This window comes from Anopheles stephensi, chromosome 3 (genome assembly GCF_013141755.1).
Source record: "Anopheles stephensi strain Indian chromosome 3, UCI_ANSTEP_V1.0, whole genome shotgun sequence".
Taxonomy (NCBI): domain Eukaryota; kingdom Metazoa; phylum Arthropoda; class Insecta; order Diptera; family Culicidae; genus Anopheles; species Anopheles stephensi.
Window position 1 is genome coordinate 3,404,779 of NC_050203.1, and position 19,686 is coordinate 3,424,464.

The following is a 19,686-nucleotide window of genomic DNA, read 5'->3' on the forward strand; positions in this document are numbered from 1 at the left end:
AGCGATAGTTTGTTGGGAAATTTGCGCATCCCCAGAAGCACCCAGAGTGGAAAATCAAGACAAGGAAGACAGGGCCGGTGGTTTTTGGAACGGAGATTTCCATGTGTCTTTGAATTGTGTGAAGCCGAAATCAACTGCACACCAATACGTGCACGAGTGTGTGCTTGTGTCTGTTAAGAGAAAGTGAATTAAGATCCAGCGGTCGGCTCTAACGGTCAGTCGATAGTGGACGATTGTGTCGGCAGCAGCTCGCAGTGAGAGTAGGAAAAGTTCGACCAACATTCGACTCAAGTTCAGGTTTTCTTAGCCTGCGTAAAGTGGTTTTAACTCCGTACGAAAAGCTCAACAACAACTGCACTAGCCATGGTTAGTAGACGATGTGTGTGTAAAGTTTCTTTTGGGTGATGAAAGTGTGATACAAAATTCCTATTTAAAATGAAAGTATTAAAAGACAAAGAAAATTTTATTCTGAGAACTCGAAAGTGAAATCAAAATTAAGTGAGCTTGAGTGAAAGTGTTATAGTGTTACATAGACTTATATAAATATTATTGAAATTTTAAAACCAATTATTGATAAGGGATGATTGTAGGTTACTTTATAATTATTTAATATGTTTACAATTTTAACGACCCCTTCTCGAACTTCGTGTCTTAAATATCGCTTTTCAAAAAATATCAAATAATGCCCCCTAAAATATGAAGGACAGCTTGTCATTGGCACAAAACTAATACAAACTATTACTCCAGTGTGATGAAAAACACCAGGCGTCTCCATGTAGTTATCCGGCCTTTCATTTTTAACTCCTCTTTTGCAATGCTAGGGGCCGGAACATAAATTCCATGTGACGCATTTGACAGAATGCTTTACATGACACCAGAGAAATGGCTACATGAGATGTGAAAATCCAGGTCACGCAAAGTTCGTCTCTAATTTTCGAATCATTTTCACGTGTGTGGGGGCGAAAAACACACGAGTGAGATTGGACGTATTTTGCATCTGACCCCTGCTGAATCCCACGATGGTAACAACCTGAAACAAGTGACCGATGAGAGACAGTTCTAGCATACCGACAGCATGTCGGAGAAAGAAGAGTGAAAATGTGTGTTTGTTTTAATTCCGGCTTCTTATATTCTCCTTCTTTTCTTTTCCATTTTTTTCCAGGATGATCTCACCCCAGAGCAGATTGCGAGTGAGTATGCTTTCCGATCAAATAATTCGCCTACTTCGATCCGTTTGATGCAGTGACACGTACAAGAAGGAGACACAGGTTTTTTTCCGCGCACGACAAACAAGTAGCCCGATATAGCCGAGGGTCGGGAAAATTTAACAACCCTTCACGCGCACCGTATGACGTCGGTGGTGCTGCCGCTCGCCACACACATTACACGGAGGCGCCATCTGTTTTCACATGTTGTGCTGGGTTTTGTACGTTTTTGTTTGTGTGTTGCTTGCTGTGCCAAAGTACGTCCCCCGCTGACGACACGCGACACACGGTGGTTTGGGATGGGTTTTCAAGGTTCGCCGGTCCGCAAGCCGAAGAAGGTGACAGCAAACGGATAATTTCAAACGCAACCGGCCTGTGACTAATTGCCTGTATCCGGTCAAGCGATACAGGAAAGGAAGCTGCAGAATTGGTTGACGTCCACCTCGGTCGAGGGTGCTTTGTTTTGACTCGTGCCGTGGAAGGACTCCTTCACATTTCGCTTTGTTTACACTTTTTTGACCGACTTTTCCTCGGCTTTGCACCGCGGCTGGCGTGTGGCTAAGTAAGCCATGTTTTGACAGCCATCATTCATCGCTTAGCAACGATCAGTATCGATCAGTTCAACCTGCCCGAGTTCGAGCGTACCGAACGAACATCCGGCGAACCAGATGAGTTGTTTTCGCGGTGCGCTGAATCATCCCAGACGCGCGTGCTTTGTTGATATTTTCTTCCGCCTTTTTCCAGTTTTCAACACGATCACACCCACGAAATGGGCCGCGGGGGGGCATTTTCCCGACCCAGAGTCGTACTGTTTAATGAGCAACTGATGAAAAGCATCTCAGTGCGTGAGATTGGCTTTTCATCATTTTCTTTTGCCGTGTGGAAAAGCCGGCAATGGTCCGGTGTTCAGGTTTCCCTGTTTTTTGTTTTTTTGGTTCCTGGTTAGAGTTTGTGTTTTTTCCCGAGATGTTTTTTTTTCTTTTTCGTTCCACAAACCGATCCAAAATTTGTAACCGTTCCAAAAATAAGCATCGATTTGGTTTCCCTTTTTTTGTACTCGCCACGCAAGAAGAAGCATGGTGTGTTTGTGTGAGTGCGATTTGATGAGGTGAGTCTTTTGGATTTTGCCATTTTTGTTTTAACATGAACCTGCTCTACACCATGTACCAGGCCGGGGGTATTCGTGTGGAGTTTTTGAGGTGCTAAATGTGCCTATCGAGCTCGTGAGGAAAATTAAAAATGAATTATTTTCCCTGGCTGAAGCGTTGATCGGTACAGATAATCGTATGGATGGATGCATGATGGATGAACGTTCGCCGAGATCCCGTCAACGTGTTTAATGATGATCTTCGGGTCATCTTTTGGTGCTTCAGTTCGGAGGAATAATTTGTTTTAAAGATGAACATCCAATATTATTTGTACGCTGAATTACCTATTAATTTATGTTAAATCCAACAATTTCTAACACAGTTAGTTTTTCTTGCGAGGAATGCATCTTTGGTAAGAGCTCATGTATGTCATCATGTGTCCATAATTGATAGGTCTAATGCTATATACGAAGATGAATGAATGAGAATCCTCAATTTATGCTGTCGATTGGATTCTTCTTCAAGGTACTTGTAGTACTTTTTGCTGTCATGCCAGATAGGCATTCCATTAAATGAGAGTCACATTTTATAGGTAGGACTACGAACCTCGCTCGTAATCCCGCTTATCAGACCGATATCTTCTGATATTTTGGAAAAGAAATTTTCTGTCATAGAATACCTCAAATAAATCCCATTTCCCCTTCACGAATGTAAAAAGTTCAATAACCCCCAATGCTCAACAATTTAATTATGAATTACAACCCAAAGGTCGGTTTCTCACGGTCTAGCTATTAATTTTCACTCTATGACGAGCATTTATTACAACATTAGGGAACAAGGTAACCGTGCCAGTACTTGTCCACATTCTTCCTCTCCTCAATCAATTCTGATCCGCACATCCATCGGATCACACTACATTTCTCCAATAAATGATTCAACTGAGCACCACGCTCCCGCTCCAAAACCTCTTCCGACGGAACGCACGACGATCACGGTAGACCATTTTCACTTTCACACCGAGTTGGCACCGGGCCAACCATTACAACCGAATGATGAGTAAAAGATTTATCCATCCGCTGAACGTTGGATGCGATCCGCTGTCCCACTCGATTGACGACGCTAATTGGGCGGAATTTATTGTTGGCAGCGGCACACGCTAATTCGGCCCGCTTTAGCAAGGATGTAGTAGCGGGTAGAGTGATCGAGTTCGACGCTACAGTGTTGCTTTATCTCACTCCCTGTGTCCTGCTTCTTCTTTCGCTCCTTCCAGTCCTGCAGAAGGCGTTCAACAGCTTCGATCGCGAGAAGACGGGCAGCATCTCGTCCGACATGGTGGCGGAAATCCTGCGACTGATGGGTCAACCCTTCAACAGCAAGATTCTCGAGGAGATGATCGAGGAGGTTGACGAGGACAGTAAGTTTAGCTCCATACCCGCCCGTGGGAGTGGTGATGGATAAGGTGATCTTTTGACTGACACTTGTCGCCCTTATTTGTCGCATCAACCACCAGAGTCTGGACAGATTGAGTTCGCCGAGTTCGTGACCCTTGCCGCCAAGTTCATCGTGGAGGAGGACGAGGAGGCGCTGCAGAAGGAGCTCCGGGAAGCGTTCCGTCTGTACGATAAGGAGGGCAACGGGTTCATTCCGACCACCTGTCTGCGGGAGATCTTGCGCGAGCTGGACGATCAGCTTACGGACGAGGATCTGGACATGATGATCGAGGAGATCGATTCGGACGGTTCCGGTACGGTTGATTTTGACGGTAAGTGGTCCAAGTGGTCTTGCACACTAGCACACGAATACGCACACTACCTTCCGACTCCAACACACACACACACACATTTGAACCCTTTTTCTTCGCCCCAACATTGGAAATTGGAACAGTTGATGTTTACTCGCCAGCGAAGCGAACAAATAAACCTTCAAATGAAGTTGAATGTTTCAAACCCAATGGCGATGTTTTGCCATCCTCCGTGTCGATTCCCCAGACGGCGTCGCCACCACCATCCTCCACCGCTATAAACATCTCATAAATGCTAATAATAACACGCCACGTTGAGTCCACGTTGAATCCACCCCGGTTGCGTAAACTTCCGTCCAGCGAGCAGTAGTGGACTGAGCCCGATGGTGGAAATCGATGCCGGAAAATTGATTGTGAGGAAATCATCATTTCTCATCAAGAGCATCAGGCACGGTGTGTTTTTGCATAACTAATGGATCTTTTCAATTCAAAAATTATTGCAATTTTTTTTAACAAATCTTGCCAGGTCCAGGGATTCGAAAAATTCTCGTCAACCCGAAATGAGATCATTCCCATTTTGAAAAATGTTCAGAATAATCGTAAAGTGGTGAATGTTTGGCTGCGCCTTTTATTCGCACGTAAATCACACCGTCTCCGAGCAGACAACATTATGGCGCTGTTTTATTCTCCCGCCGGACGTGTCCGCGACTGTGCCATAAATCATCGTCTGCTTTGGACGATTTGTGGAAAGGCACTGCATCTTTGGCTCAATTATAGTAAAACATGTTCCATGTTTTCACGTCGGGAATGTGGGCTATAAAGCAGGAAAGCATCATGGTGATCGTTTACTAGCTTAAGCTCAAACATCATCATCAAACTCTTAACGTCTGCTACAGGATGGATCGTTGACAAAGGGTAGTCAGTCTAGCTATTAGTGGTGCGTGGAGGACACCGACACGTCATGTTTCAGCTTGCCAAACCATGCACTAAAGCTGACTAAATATAGTGCCATGCCTTTCGGTGTCGTTATTGTGTCATTGTGTCCAGTCCCGAGCACCGTCACTCACTGCTACTGCTACCACAGCCAGGAGTACGCTGAGCGTGAAGTTCCTATTCCAAATTTCATCCAGATGTATCTTTGGCGTTGATTTCCTTCCCCGGAAAACATTCAATCTGCTCTCCGACACACACACACACACAAAATGTCTGCTACCGGTGAAAGAAACCATTAACGTCTTACTTCATCGGCTGTACGTACACACCTCGAGCGGCGATGCAGCTGTTCGCATCATTTCTTTGCCGCCACCACCACCTGACAAAACACGCTCTCACACTCACTGCACTGCATTCCACCCAACTGCATCACTGCATTCCGTACGTAGCATCCGTAACACCCACCCCGCAACCCAGACTGTTTACAAATCACTTACGGCCCGTGGCGAGATTTCACATTAAAATCTAATAAAATTCTCCCTTCTGCCGCTTTTCCTATTTGCAGAGTTTATGGAGATGATGACCGGCTAGATCGGCGCTGATCGTTACGCACCTGCATCAACTATTTATTTGAATATCTTCCTATCCTCATCCTCCTACGCCCAAACCCTTCGCTTCCTAGCTCCGGAGCAACCGATATCTTCGCCTCGGTTTCATTATTCATTCATGTTAACTGTATTTAGTTTGTCGGTGATACACGTTTTGCAAATGGGTAGCAAGTTCTTAAATTAAGAATGGAGTCTTGGTACTGTACACCACTGGAACTGATTTTGCTACGGTCACTGTCATCGCTACCGCGCTGAGACGTATGAGAAAAGTTATGAAAGTATTTTGAGCGTTTGTTTCTTCTTCGTTTTTTTGTTTTGCAAAGCCAAATTACCGAACAAACACCGGTTCTGTGTTCCCAAAAACGCATTCAACTGAGAGGCAGTACTGTAGACTGGTTCATTCTTTCCACTACACCGCAGTTTGTCGAACAGCTGACACTGATTTGATATATCTTTGTTGACGTTTTTTCATTCTTTCTGTACTGTATTATTAATATTTAATAAAGCTACAAGTTTAATAAAGTTTCGCTGTGTACATATACTGTGAAGCAGGAAGGGAACGGTCTCTATTTTGTTGATTTACCCACTCCGAATGCCTTGGCACATCTTTAACCGCCATTTGGATCGGGATGATGGTCGGTACCGTATGGATGGATAAGCTCGAACTCACCTAGAAATGAAAATGCTAGAAACATCAGGTACGTTACGATCATCGCGAGTCCAACGCTTCGGCGGCCTTGAAAGTTGGTAAACAGCAAGCACAGCCAGGTTGTGGTGAGAATCTGAAAGAGATACAGCTCACAGTTCTCCCCCATTACTCCTTTGCGAACCTAAAACGATTAGTTAGGTTAGTTAGTATGTTTTCACTTATCAAAGCAATTATTTTACTTACTTCTGCTACAAGATCCTGAACTCCGAATGATTTTGTCATGAGAGTGAGACCTAATCCAAAACAAAGATCTACAAGAAAGAAATACTTACATTAGAATGCATCTCTGTGCTAAGTGTTAGTTTGTACTGTGAATTGCATACTTGTAGGCTTAAGCATTACTTACTCAACAATGGACCACCGAAGCATGCTGCAAATGCCATCTTTCCGTAGCCTTGCCGCGCCAGAGCCACATTCGAGAACAAATCCCCAACACTATTACCCCAGGCAAGCAGCGACAGGCCCAGCACAGACTTGGACAGCTTCAGAACGATCCCGACCGTTTCGAGCACACTCACAACTTCCTGTGCCACAACGTAGATCACTTGAATGCAGCCCAAGAAGCTAAGCAGTGTGAACAGCTTGTGATACTTTGGACATCGATCGGTTCTTGACGTGTAGAAGATGACGATCATCACGGGTAAGGCGATCGCGATGATCCAAATAAACACGTACACCTTCGCCATCCTTATGAACGCGACTGGAAATTGTAAAAGAAGTACAATTGCTTTGGATTGGATTTTAAAGGTGACACGCCTAAAGATATGCAATCGTTATTGCTTATACGAACAGCTTCGTAGCTTGTATTGCATACCTTCAGGCGCAAAGGTATCCCTTAGTAGAATTAAAAGGATAAGCGTGTTACGTATACTCACCTCCATTAACAAGCACTATCAACAGCGGAAGTGTGAAGCAGTGACAAATATTTAGCAGCTTACACCATCCATCGCGATCAACTTCCGCATCCACGATTGGAATTGTTAGCAAAAGCAGTAAAACAAACGGAGCCTTCAGCAGACAAAACGTTCGCCTCGCCCATCCTCCATCGTTCCAGTCTTGCGGATCAAGCGGGTTCAAGTGATTACAACAGTCGTTTATCAGTCCTTCATTTGCTGGAATAGCTGTTTCCTGTTGGTCGCTTCTTCCAGCATTCACTGCTTGTATCTGTCTATTTCGTTGGTTTGCAGCTAGTTCTGCAGATCCACCGCCTGTAATGAGATTGTTAAGACCAACTCAAGATCACTGAGGCTCTAGAAGCAAGGGTTCCAACATTCTTACTTGCCGAGTTGGCTCTACTCTCTTGCTGCTTGTCTCGAATAAACTCCCATATCACCAGGAACAGAAAGAGTAGATACATTCCAATCAACGTCGCGCTATCGTACACGCTGAAACGTTCGTCAGCTGCCTTCAGCGTTATCCACACGATCGCAGCGATGAAAAATGCCAGATCTCTTGAGACACCCCAAGCAGGAAAGTCAAACGGTTGTATCAGCAGCACGGTGCCCCCGATTACTCCAATCACAAACGCAGCCGATCCGAGCAGCTCGGAAAACATGAGCTCGGTGTCCGCATCTGGATTGGCGACCGCTGTAAACAGATCCGGAGATCCATTGCCGAATGCGAGAATCGTAACGCCGGCCAGTGCCTCACTGATGTTTAACGATTTTGCAATGGCGGCTAGCGTTGGACAGAAGCTACAAGATGAAGAAGAGATGATGAAGTAGTTTTAACTTAGATTACCAAGAGGATTGTCACCACTTACAACTTGTCAGCCGTTGTACCCAACACAACGAAGTAGTAAACACAAACGCACAGCAGCAGGACAAATCCCAAGTAGAAGAGATACGCTCGATCAGAGTCAATCGTGCAGTACAGGAATCCGACGTAGTTGAAGTAGAACTCACTCTCCGAGCAAGCTTCCGTCATCTGCACAAATTCACACTGCTCATCGATTGGCAGTCGGTGGAGGTAAGAACAATCATCCTGGATCAAGAAAGATATGCAACACCTTAGTTAGTCGCTGTAGACTGAAGAACTACTAGTAAACCCTTACCGGACGCGGGAAGTTGACGTACGTGGCGTGACGCACTGTCCTCGGAAACAGGGAACCATTTTGCGGAAATGTCATCGTGGAATAAGCTGCACCTTAGCTTACTTTGATGTCATCACTTTCTCTTTTGCAGTAAACGGATGGCCTGTCGCTTCCTTTGTGAAATCGCAGTAGTCGTCTACATGCTAGCGCGAACACTTCATTCATTCATTATCCGATGCTTCCAGAGTTGGCACCACTGTTCGCACCAGAACTCCTCCAGAACGAAACACCTCACCATGAAGCTCATCAGAAGATATTCACATCACTCCGAACCCAACCTTGCAATAACGTACACGCCGTAAGGGAGCAGGAACGATGTCTGTTCGTACGAGAGACAGAAGAGTGCCGCGAATCGACGCACTACATTGATTATATGCACTTTATGTATTGCATCGTTGATAGCTCTAACGTTGCTCTCTTCTACGCCGCAATCATTGCTCTGGTAAGCATAGTATCCCTACAATGGCCAACGGTAGATAATGATGCTTCTTTCTCCAATGTAGCTCCTGTTCGTGTGTACCCTGGCAAAGCTTATTTATCATCTTGCCGTCAGTCGCTACGTTGATAGCGTGCTATATGTGTCTAAGACCTGGCGCCTAAACGATTACATGGCCGGTGTTACACTGCTCACGTACGGTAACGGGTTGCCACAGGTACTGTCGGAGCTGAAGCACCACAAGTCCGGTGACACCGAGCTGATCTACAACCAGTATCTGGGGACAGCCGTCTATCAGGTTTCGTTTCTTGCGGCACTCGTCATCTGGATGGGTCCGTTTGCAATCTACCCGGAGGTGATTGTTCCAAACATTGTGAGCCTTCTGATCGTATCATTGCTGGTGGAGGAGATCATGTACGATGAGCAGGTAGGACTCTTGCAAACGATCATCTTGGGTTTGCTTTATGTGGCGTTTCTTGCTGCCCTGTACACGATCGCATTGGGGATGGATCGTGAGGGAAATCGGTCGAGAAGTCAGCTAGAGGTTCGAGATGCCGCTGGAAAGCCGGTAGACATACTGGTTACAGAAACGGTGGCAAATGTGGAAGGCGGCCAAGGTTCTACTTGGTTCGAACGCATCTGGATGGGAGTGAGGACGTTCCGAGGTGAAGATTTCCGAGCGGCAAGATGGTACGGAAAGTTGCAGCTTCTCTGTGGCATTCCCGTGGAGATTGTTACGCTTCTGCTCTTACCTAAGGTGAATTACGCTCTACCCTTACACGGATGGAGCAAGTGCTTGTTTGTCGTTAATCTTACTGTATTTCCCTTGTTCGTCATCTGTACTGCTCTCGGTAAGCGCACGAAACACTTCCACACACTCAAGAGCTTACGCCACAATTTCTTGTTTCAGTTGATATGCTCTCCAGCGGCCATCTTGGTTGGGTTTGTTTGGGAAGCGTCGTAACCACCTCCATCCTGAGTGTGATCGTCTGCGCCACGACCAGTGACGATCGGAAGCCATCTTGTTTCACCTGCATCGGATTGTTTGCCATTTTTGGATCATCGTATCTCATCATGCTTCTCTCCTACGAACTGATTGCCATCCTGGAAACGTTATCAGTCATAGCAAACATTTCCTCAGCATCGTTTGCAATAACCATACTTTCCTGGGGCAGCTGTTGGATTGATCTGGTCACATTAAAAGCCCTCGCTGCGCGTGGATATTCGAGGCTAGGTTTCGCCGGCTGTCTAGGATCTCCCGTTTTTAGTAAGTATGTCACCGCGAACTCTCACAACTCACTACTAGCTGCATTCTTACATCTCTCTTGCAGATATTTTAATCGGATTATGTACCGTATTCTGCGTTCAGATGATAAGATCTGGCAGCACCACAATCCACGTCCGTGATGGCACATCGGGTCCCACCTGTTCCGTGTATCTGTTCACCATATCGTTGACGCTTCTACTGTCGGTGCTGTTCTTGAGATTTCAGGCAAGGAAAAGTCTGGCCTTTTGTCTAACAACGCTCTATGTCACGTTCATCACGTACGTCGTGTTTTGTGAGCTGGAGATTACGCACGGCTTCGGGACGGATCACAACGATGATGGAGAATATTTTCAAGATCGTGTGCCACACCACTGATGATGTAAATAAAATCTGTAGTTAATGTTAAGGACTGGAGGCTCTCTCGCACCGGATTCAATCGAGAGAGAGAGAGAGAGGGAGAGAAAAAGAGTGCAATTGTACGCTTCATTTAACTTTTATTCACAAAATAGTTGGGTAAAGTTGGGCTTTTGTTGGGACGTTATCAATCGCAAGCCGATTCGACGAGCAAACCGTACAAAGTTTGAGTAATGCCAAGTATTTGCTGTATTCATACCAACTATTTGCAGCGTTAGAGCGGCGGTTGTTATTACTTACTTAGTTACTTAAAACACTATTTAAAGTTTCAGCACTGCAATACTTACACATGCTTACCAACAAACACATTACTCGCAATACTTTCGCGCCTTGTCCATCTCACGCCCGCTCGTCCCGCTCGCTCTTTCGCTCATGCTAATGGCATATTTTGATTACTGATTGGTTACTTTTCACGCTCCTTTCGCAGTACGTTTCCTTCTAGTCTGTTCGATTACTTTACGGACAAGTGGGGTTCGCTCCTTTCTGTAGGGATGCATAACATTAAGATTCCTTTTCCATACTGTTGGCGTTTGCTTGTAAAGGCTTCGTATCTGTTCAATTGGCTCGTTTAGGCTTATTTTTGTAATTAAATTCGAACGCATTTCGCTTTGTCCCCGAAACCCCGGGGGGACGTGTTTCAGCTTGACTTATTTAAAAAACGATTTTTCTCGATCGTTAGCAGTCGTAATGCTTTTCGAGCAGCTTAATTCCCGCTTCGGTCAGTTCCGGGTAGCAAGCAGTGTAAATTTGGTAGTTTTTGTTTCTTCGTGTTTTCGTCTCTCTCTCTCTCTCTCTCTCTGTCTCTTCGTGTCTTGTCTACACCATCACAATCACATGGGGGTGGGGGTGGGGGTTCACTGTTTACTATTCTTCCTATTGTTTGCTCTTTGTTTTCTGTAAAGTTTGATACATCGTGCAAACTGTGTGAAAGCAAGAGCAGTTCGTTTTTTGAGTTAGTAAGGGTGATCTGTAAGTGTGTGTGTGGTGCTGTTGCATACAAGAGAAATCCTTTTTTTGTGTTTCAAACACCAGTGCCAAAACGAACGTATTATCCCGGAGCAGCAAGGATAGTGAAAAGAAACGTTACTATACACAAAACAAGTGAAAAAGGTGTAAAGAACTGATTAAAATACAATAACCAAGCTAGACAAACTAATACAACTTAAAATTAAGGAAAAAACAGAAAGAAAACCAAACTAAAAGTATAATGCAAAGACTACGTCTACATCATTCGGTTTCAAATGGGATAGCAGCGAGTTATGCAGCAGAAATATGTACAAAGCACACTATACAAAGGAAGGGCCCGGGAGCAACCATGTTTGGCATTAATTTTGACCAAAAACCGAAAACAAACCGTAAAAAATAACAATTCTTCACACAGACAGCTGAGGCTTTCTGCGTCTGTCGAGCGGACGAAACGACACCAACTAGAATGTGTACTCTCAGCAGCGAAGCTTATATATAGATGCGTTTTCTCCTACACCGAGAAAAGACTATAATAAATGCTAGAGAAAAACAAATGAAACAATCGAACAAAAACAGAACCATCGGAAGTTTTGGTGGTGGTGGCTGTGTGGTGGTGTAGACAAGAGCAAGACGAGCGTGAGCTATAAAGGCTTTTGGTTGTTGTTTTTTCCGTTGTGCCCGGTGGACATCGCACATCCTTCCACCAGTCAATTCCTTTTTAAAATCAGTTTTCAATTCAACTCTGCTTTGCCAATGGGAGGTTTTTAGTTTGCTAACCATTTTCTTAACTAGCTAATCTCAATTGGAAGGAATTCTAGAAGTGTTTCATATTTGCTACACCTAACAAACCGTACGGCATGGAACTATCAACGGAGAGTGTGTCATCGCTCGCTTGGTTGATTACCTTGCAGGGCGTACGAGCGTGCACATGGCTAGAACAGTAGACGTGGTGCTGCTGCAAGTGGGACTGCTAATGGACCGTTTTATGTTACTCCTTTGCTTTATTCCTAGCACGCAGGTTCTATTCTACTCTACGAAGGCTAACAGCTGCTCCTACCTTCTCGAAGTGTTAGATAGGAAGTTTTGCAAGGTCTATTTCAAAATGCGTTTAGGAAATAAATTATTATCGTAACACCTTATCTCTGTCGCTAGTAACACATGCTGCGCAATTGGTTTTCTACTCTTGTTTTTTAGCTCTGTCTCTTGCTTTAACACTATGATCGAGCCTATGTAGTACGGAGAACGGCAAATCATAATCATAACCTACGCATTAGCATTTAACTAGAACGGGACTCTACTGTTTATGATCGCCCTTGCTCTATACTTTTCCTCTAATCTCTCTAATCTCGGGTCGACATTTTATTAGTTTTCTTATTTTTTTAGCAAAATTCGATAAATCGATTAACCTAAACAAACAAAATGCAATCAACTGTTGCGGATCGTACAACATGAAAACTAATAATACAAAAGAAAAGAAGGACACAACCAAACAACTGCCACTAAAGCCTTTTTTCAAATGGGCCAAAAAGAATGAATTACGATAAAACAAATGTTACACATGAGTGCTGCCTAAGGAAACGAACAGAAAACATAATAAATAAATCACGCTCTATCTACTGTACTGGTCTATTAACATTAAGCAGTCGAATCAATGTAGCAGCTCGGATCGGCCGCAACACTTCCCGCCTCATTCGCGAGCGTCGTTTCGTTGGCGTTCAAATCGATCACGCCATTTCCGTTTACACCGCCGGCTCCATTACCGTTCGTACCGGCCTGGCCACAGTTCAGCTGATTAAGCTGAGCGGCCGTGACGAGTGGGAAGCTGGAGGCCGAAGCAAAGTTGGTTTCCTCCAGATCGCGCTGCAACTCCTTCAGGGCGGGCGTTTGCTGCACTATCGACTTGACACTGTCCAAGGTCTGAAAGACAAAAGCAGGGTGTTAGTATTTAGTTGCTTCCACAGTAAGGAAAAATGACTGTTTTTACCTCTAGAGCGCGATCGATTGCTTCATACTGTCGCTTCGCTTCATTCAGCGCCTGGTGCCAGCTGGCGGTCATCACGAAACTGGCACCATTTGTAGCGTTGCTTGCCATCGTGGCCAACTGTTGCTCCTTTTCGAACAATTTTGCTTTCAGTTTGGGAATCTTCAATAAAGGAGAGAAGGTTTATTTGTATTAACCTGTGGATCAGTAAACCCCGAAATAGTTACCTCAGTGCAGGCCTGAACGATAAACTGGGACAATTCCTGCTCCGGCACGGCACCATCCTCGTTACAGAGCTTAAATGCGTTCAAGATTTCCTCACGATCGATCACAATCTTCTTCGCCTGCTTGCTATCACTGCACAGCGTGCTTAGCTGGCAAATGTCTTCATTTAATTTCTGCAATCAGAAAAGCATAAAGATAATGTAGGGCATGGGGACCATAGGGAAGCTGGCAATGGCCACAACGTACATCGATTTCCTTGCGGTGCTTCAGTAACTCAACCTTGTTACTGTTTAGTTCGCTTCCTCGCATCTGCAGCTGATGGTAGGCATCCTTCAGATCGTCCTGCAGCTTGTAGTTAAGCTCCTCGTACTCTTTCACACGATCCTGAACCTCCTCGTTTGAGATCGCTAGTTTGTTTCTGAAAAAAAGTGATCACAAATCGACTTTATTCTATACGAAAAATCGCTCCCAAGCACAACTCACTTGTGGTTGATCAGCTCCTGTATGCAATGATCATTATCCATCTGGACGATCCGCAGAACCTTCAGCAGTTTCGTGATCAGATTGTCCACATCGATCACCTGATCAACGAGCGACTGTGCATTGCAGTACTCGCAGATGGAAGGCATTTCCGCCATCGACGCCTCGCCGCAGCAGCTGTTCTCCTCATCGTCCAGCGACGAGGAATGGCTGGCGGTCGTATGGTCCGGTGCTGTCGTTACAGCGGCCGCACCTGACGTTACCGCTGACGTTGTGTTGCGCGCCTGCTGCTGCTGCTGCTGCTGATCATTGCTGCTAACCGAATGGTGGAATCGGGACGACCGTCCACTAGCGATCATGTTCGACTGCAGCTCGATCTGCTGCCGGTTGGCGATGGCTTGCGAAAGGTTGTCGAGCGATTCGTCGTGTGCCATCGTCATGGCGTTACTGTTAGCTCCTACACCACTCTCCAGTGAGGATGGCATTTCGATCTGCGAGATACGGGTAGAGGAAGAAACCATGTTGTGGGAATGCGAATCCGGCATCGTCACGTCTTCCAGCACATTGTCCATCATTAGGCACGGTTCCGTCTCCGAATCGAGCATCTCCGTTGAATCTGATTCTGGAAAATTTTTAAATTCAGCAATGAATCATTTGAAAATGGGAGCAATCAAAAATTTCACTCACCATGGCCATTATTTTCCCGACATTCCTTGTTCGCAGCGTTCGCACCGTTCGAGGCGGTTGCCGCTGTCTTTGTGGTAGCCGTTTTACTGGTTGCGTTCTTGATAGCACTAATTACCGCCGCTATGAACGATTGGCCACGCTGTGGAGAAAGTGGCACGGCAGACTTGGCGCTGCCACCCTTGACGGATGCCGAATCCGAGGACTGTTGCGGATGGTACTGCTGGTGCTGTAGCGAATGTTGGTGCTGTTTGCCCGAGTAAGCGTCAGCAGTTTGCTCGTATTCCGGACTGCCATCACCACTGCTCGCACTGTTTGTGTACGCTTCGTTGTGGTAGATTACGTCCTGTAAAAGAAGCAAAGGCAGCAACGAATATGGAAATTAGTCTTACGGAGACAGGATGTTCGGTCGTTTCAAACTCAAACCACTAACCATACAATTTTCGTACAATCAGAAAAACATGCATAGATTTGAAAAGGACCAACATGCGTTATGAAACTAAATTTAATTTACGTCCAAACATTTAAATAATTTTTTTAAATCGACAAATAAATCGCGAAGAGAAATGGCGTCCATTCTGAGCTTTCAACGATGAAAAGTTTCATTAGTTCCATACTTTGACATGTAGATGGCGCTACTGTACAGTACCTCCTGGATGCACCATTCATTGATCGATGGTTTTAAAAACAGTTTTCAACTATTTTGATTGTTGTTTTTACTCATCCTTTCGCTAATGATGATGGTAAAAAGGATACATGCAATTAATTCAAAATTATTTTCAATCTAAAACAAGCAGACTTCTGTAAATCTATTAAGAATTCATAGTCGCTGTTTCGGTGGTGGCTGTCATGCTGCCAATAAATGAATTATATCGCTATTACGATACACCTTCCACATACAGCAACAGTTTTCCAATCGAGCCAAACCGCTGGCCAAAATCTCCACCGGAGGACCCCTAAACCATAGGCTTAAAGAGCGGTTTCTTTAATGAGTTTAAATGGTTTGGATCAACCTATGGGACAAACAATTGAGAAATCGCTAGGGTCAAGGACTCACAGCAACTTGTGTGGTCTGAGGACATCAACCTCTGCCAAACAAATCGCCAATCACACTACGGGGCAATCCTTCGGGGAAAGAAGAATAACAATTCAAACACACACTCACACACACACACACGCGGCAGAAATGCATGCAGCCCTGCTCACTTACCGTATGGCTCGCAATCGCTACAAGCAGTGTGTATGTACAGCATTGGTTGGTACCAGCGATTAAACAACGGTCAAACCATTCGCACAAAACGGCAACAAATGGATTATGGAAAGTGCAGTTCCGGATGCAGTGTGCATCGTTCGTGGGGTGGGAAGTTAAGATAAACAACAGTGTACACACGATTCCTCAGACGAATGGGCAGAATGGGGTTTGTGTGTAAACAAAATTAGTTCCACCAAAAAGCCATACAACACACATACACATATACACGCATTCAAGAGCGATCACGAAATCGATTTGGTCCGGTTATAAAACAGAGAACAAGAAAGGAAGAGACAAAGAGAGAGAAGAGTAGCATGATGAGAGGAAAGATGTTAGTGATGAAGTGTGAACAGTGTGTTACATTTGATGATCATGATAGCATCAGAGATATGAGTCTACAATCTACAACCATCTAGAAGAAACTACTAACGCAAAAATTCAGTCACTAGTACTTAACCATGAGCCTTCACATCTAGAGGAGCTTCGTCCAAAGGGTCCCCTGTTTTCAGAACTTACCTCGAGATCCTGTTCTGAGATGTTGTAGGAAGCTATCAACTGTTCGACCAGATTGTCCAACCGTGAACCCAATCCCGACAGCGCAACGGACGCTCCGGACACGGCAGCTCCTTGTTGCAGCAGGATGTCTTTGGAACGACTCTCCAGCGCATTGTACTTGGCCTGCATTCCCAGGTATTCTTGTCTGCAATTGGATAAAAACATCAGAACCAGCCCGAAAGTTCGTTGGCATGACTGAGAAGATAACGCCATTACCTCCTCTGCTCAGCAATACGGACTAGATGACGACACTCTTCCTGCTGCCGATCGATGCTGCTTTCCTTCAGCAGCAAGCTCTGCCGTAGCATGCTCACTTCCTGCTCGGCATCCTTCAGCGCATCCATGCACGATTGTTTCTCGACCTGCAAAAAGTCCTGCATTTCGCTCGATTCCTCCTCCAGCTCAGTCTTCTGGCGCAGCAACTCTTCCTGGTTCTTGAGCGATCGCTCCATATCGATCTGCAGCGCTCGACAGATCGTCTGCAGCCGTACGATCTCTTCCTGCTTCTTTTCCAACACCGTCCCGGACATTTGCAGCTGTGATTCCAGCATCAATAAACTATCACACTCGCCAGAGTCGCCGCTGTTCGGGATGGCCTGCATCGATTCCAGCATTCCCAGCACGCGATCGGTATTATTCTGCAGTTCCTTCTGGGCGGCCAGCTTTTCTTCCCGCTCCACCAGCAGCTTCTGCTCCAGAGACGTTACCATCTGCGATTTCTCCGACAGCTTCGACATGAGCGATGTATATTCGCCCGTCACCTTCTTCAGCTTCTCCTCCAACCGCTCCATCTCCTTGTCCCGGATGTCGGACTGTGTTTGTTTGCTGACCATCTCAACGGCATCGATGCGTACATTGCGTGCATTGCCTCCGAACGCATCCTCCACATCCTTGCAGGTGATGGCCGTCTGGACACTGGTTTCGTGGTAGATCTTTATCTTCTGCGTCATCTTCTTCGCGGACGACGCCAACCGGGGATGTGATGAAGCCGCCAGGGAGGACATTTTGTTTGAACTTCCCATTTCTGCCGACGTTTTGGCGTTGGCAGGCAGCTTCTTAAACAGTGACATAGCCATACGATTGGAGACCTGATCGCGTGTCACTGAATTGCTGCGCGAACTGGATCCACCCACCAGCCCGGCCTTGAGATCTTCCGCCGAGCGTTCTTTTCGTCGTCGGGGCAGGGTGGCAAATTTATCCACCCCACAGGGCAGGCTCATAGGCGACCCGTTGCTGTTGTTGTTTGCCATCTTGTTGCTACCGCTCCCGTCCAGCGATAAAGGTCCGATGCGCGTTTTGACGGACATTCCACCGTCCGGTGCGGCTGAGCTCGCTCGCATGGAACGAGGTGTCGTATTGCCACCGCTGCAACTGATCCCACCCTTCCCGCCAACCGACGGCCACCGGCCATCGTCCGTCGGGGTTCCTAGCGGTGTGCGTCCACGGGTAACGGACGGAGTGCGCGACACAGTTACTCGCTGACCGGACGGCGAGTCCTTGATGCCCGTCGGGAGGGAGTCTGGTTTCAGTGGACGTCTCGGCGGTGGCATCGGTTTGGTCGGTGTTTGAAGAATGCGATTCATGCTGCTCGACATGGAGCTGGAGGAAGGTGTCCCGCCGCCGGTAGGACAAACACCGGTGCTCGATGAAGCTGATTTATCCCTCGAACGAGCCCGCTCGCGAGCCGCAGCTGCTGCTGCAACGTTCGCCGCTGACGTTGGAATCGTTTTCAAATTCAACGACACCGACCGGCCCAACGAGGAGCCTCGCGAACGGGAACTGCTCCGTCCGCTGCTCGACACACTCTCGGTTGACTTCCTCGGGGAACGGTTCGGGGGTGGTTCCTTCACGGCTACCTTCTTCTTGACCACCGGCCCTGCCTTACGCAGCGAACTCACCGGTCCACCGGTCACGGAAGAACTTTCGCTACCGCCCTCGCTCGCACAGTAATCCGTACTCAGCCGTCCGCACAGCACCGTGTTGCCAGCTTTGTCGTAGATATCCGAGCTGTAACTTATCATGCTCGAGTTGCACGACATGCTCATGCCGGCCGGTTCTCCGTCCAAACCGCAGCAACTGCTTGCGTAACCGGCACTATTGTTGCTCAGCGCACGTTGCAACACCCCGGTATCGGTGAGGGAACCGGATCCTGCGCCAAATTCTACCCCACTATCACTGCCGTCCCCGTTGCCCCCCACGACCGTCACCGTGCCGCTGGCCACACTCTCCACCTCGTCGTTGATCGTGAGAACTTTAAACTTTTCCTCGCACCCAACGCCACGCTCCTGCTCGTGCGGCTTGATGAGATCCTCGATCAGTTCGGTCACCTTCGCGTCCAGCTGCAGCTCATTCGCGTCCAGCTTGTCCGTGCGTTCGATCAGCGACGAGCAGTTGCAATCGGTCACGGTAAAGGAGCTTTCCATGGAAGATTTGGTCGAGTCGACATCCTGACCTGTGAGTCTCTCCGGTTGCTCCACCTCAAGCTCTTCGGCCTCCTCAGTCGCCATCACCTCACCGTTCAGTCGCGTTTCATCGTTTCCGCCGGTCGGTACCTCAGCGACGGTACATTCTTGATTTACGTCCTCCATCATATCGTGGGAAAGACCAAACAAGGCGGTAGTAACGGCTGCGTCATGCAGCTCGCAAGCAGGGTATTCTGGCTTTGCCTGCTTCACGCTTCACGTACCGCGAAGCAGTATCATTTCATCCGTACACCCCGGAGAATCGCCACTAGCATGTCACGACGAGCGAAGCAAGGAAAGCATTCTGCAAATAAAGGGAAAGGAGAAAAACAGATAAGCAATTATTATCGTGGTTTGTTTTACGTTGTGAGGCGTACTCAAATTCGGAAGGGAAATTCGGCCAAATTATGCACCCAACACTTCCGGGGCCTTCGAGCCCCAGCGTAAAATGATCTTTGATGGATAGGGGACATCCATTGCAAGACATTACTTTCCTCTTTAATACCACCTACTCGAGCCCTATCTTATCGGCTCAAGCTGTCAATACAGCGTCACCCGCTGATAAAACGGCTCGATGTAGTATGAGGT

The 19,686-nt window shown here is 46.6% G+C and overlaps 4 protein-coding genes across 5 annotated transcripts in view; 2 read left to right on the plus strand and 2 right to left on the minus strand.

Moving 5' to 3' along the window:
* LOC118510574 (troponin C) lies at window positions 1-6,130 on the plus strand. The gene is made up of 5 exons (XM_036052564.1): window positions 1-366; window positions 1,163-1,190; window positions 3,564-3,707; window positions 3,804-4,055; window positions 5,533-6,130. Exons 1-5 carry the CDS (start codon window positions 364-366, stop codon window positions 5,556-5,558), a joined length of 453 nt encoding a protein of 150 aa, XP_035908457.1. The 5' UTR covers window positions 1-363; the 3' UTR covers window positions 5,559-6,130.
* LOC118510572 (mitochondrial sodium/calcium exchanger protein-like) lies at window positions 5,881-8,469 on the minus strand. The gene is made up of 7 exons (XM_036052562.1): window positions 8,338-8,469; window positions 8,047-8,267; window positions 7,563-7,978; window positions 7,160-7,492; window positions 6,631-6,984; window positions 6,468-6,535; window positions 5,881-6,405 (listed from the first exon to the last, which is right to left on the minus strand). Exons 1-7 carry the CDS (start codon window positions 8,410-8,412, stop codon window positions 6,184-6,186), a joined length of 1,689 nt encoding a protein of 562 aa, XP_035908455.1. The 5' UTR covers window positions 8,413-8,469; the 3' UTR covers window positions 5,881-6,183.
* A 40-nt stretch (window positions 8,470-8,509) lies between these two features.
* On the plus strand, window positions 8,510-11,856 carry LOC118510571 (mitochondrial sodium/calcium exchanger protein-like). Its single transcript, XM_036052561.1, has 4 exons — window positions 8,510-8,818; window positions 8,880-9,663; window positions 9,723-10,079; window positions 10,144-11,856. Exons 1-4 carry the CDS (start codon window positions 8,552-8,554, stop codon window positions 10,452-10,454), a joined length of 1,719 nt encoding a protein of 572 aa, XP_035908454.1. The 5' UTR covers window positions 8,510-8,551; the 3' UTR covers window positions 10,455-11,856.
* The window catches only part of LOC118510570 (myosin-4), a 48,713-nt gene continuing 39,583 nt past the window's right edge, over window positions 10,557-19,686 (minus strand). The window contains exons 1-9 of one of the 2 annotated variants that reach the window (XM_036052560.1): window positions 19,476-19,573; window positions 16,853-19,402; window positions 16,598-16,781; window positions 14,833-15,175; window positions 14,149-14,767; window positions 13,912-14,083; window positions 13,668-13,838; window positions 13,444-13,602; window positions 10,557-13,376 (exon numbers count right to left, since the gene is read on the minus strand). In XM_036052560.1, coding sequence (XP_035908453.1) covers window positions 13,095-13,376; window positions 13,444-13,602; window positions 13,668-13,838; window positions 13,912-14,083; window positions 14,149-14,767; window positions 14,833-15,175; window positions 16,598-16,781; window positions 16,853-19,227 — 4,305 coding nt within the window. In that variant the 5' untranslated portion in view covers window positions 19,228-19,402; window positions 19,476-19,573 and the 3' untranslated portion in view covers window positions 10,557-13,094. Of the gene's footprint in view, window positions 13,377-13,443; window positions 13,603-13,667; window positions 13,839-13,911; window positions 14,084-14,148; window positions 14,768-14,832; window positions 15,176-16,597; window positions 16,782-16,852; window positions 19,403-19,475; window positions 19,574-19,686 lie in introns of those variants that run through there. The other variant, XM_036052559.1, reaches the window with a different exon arrangement.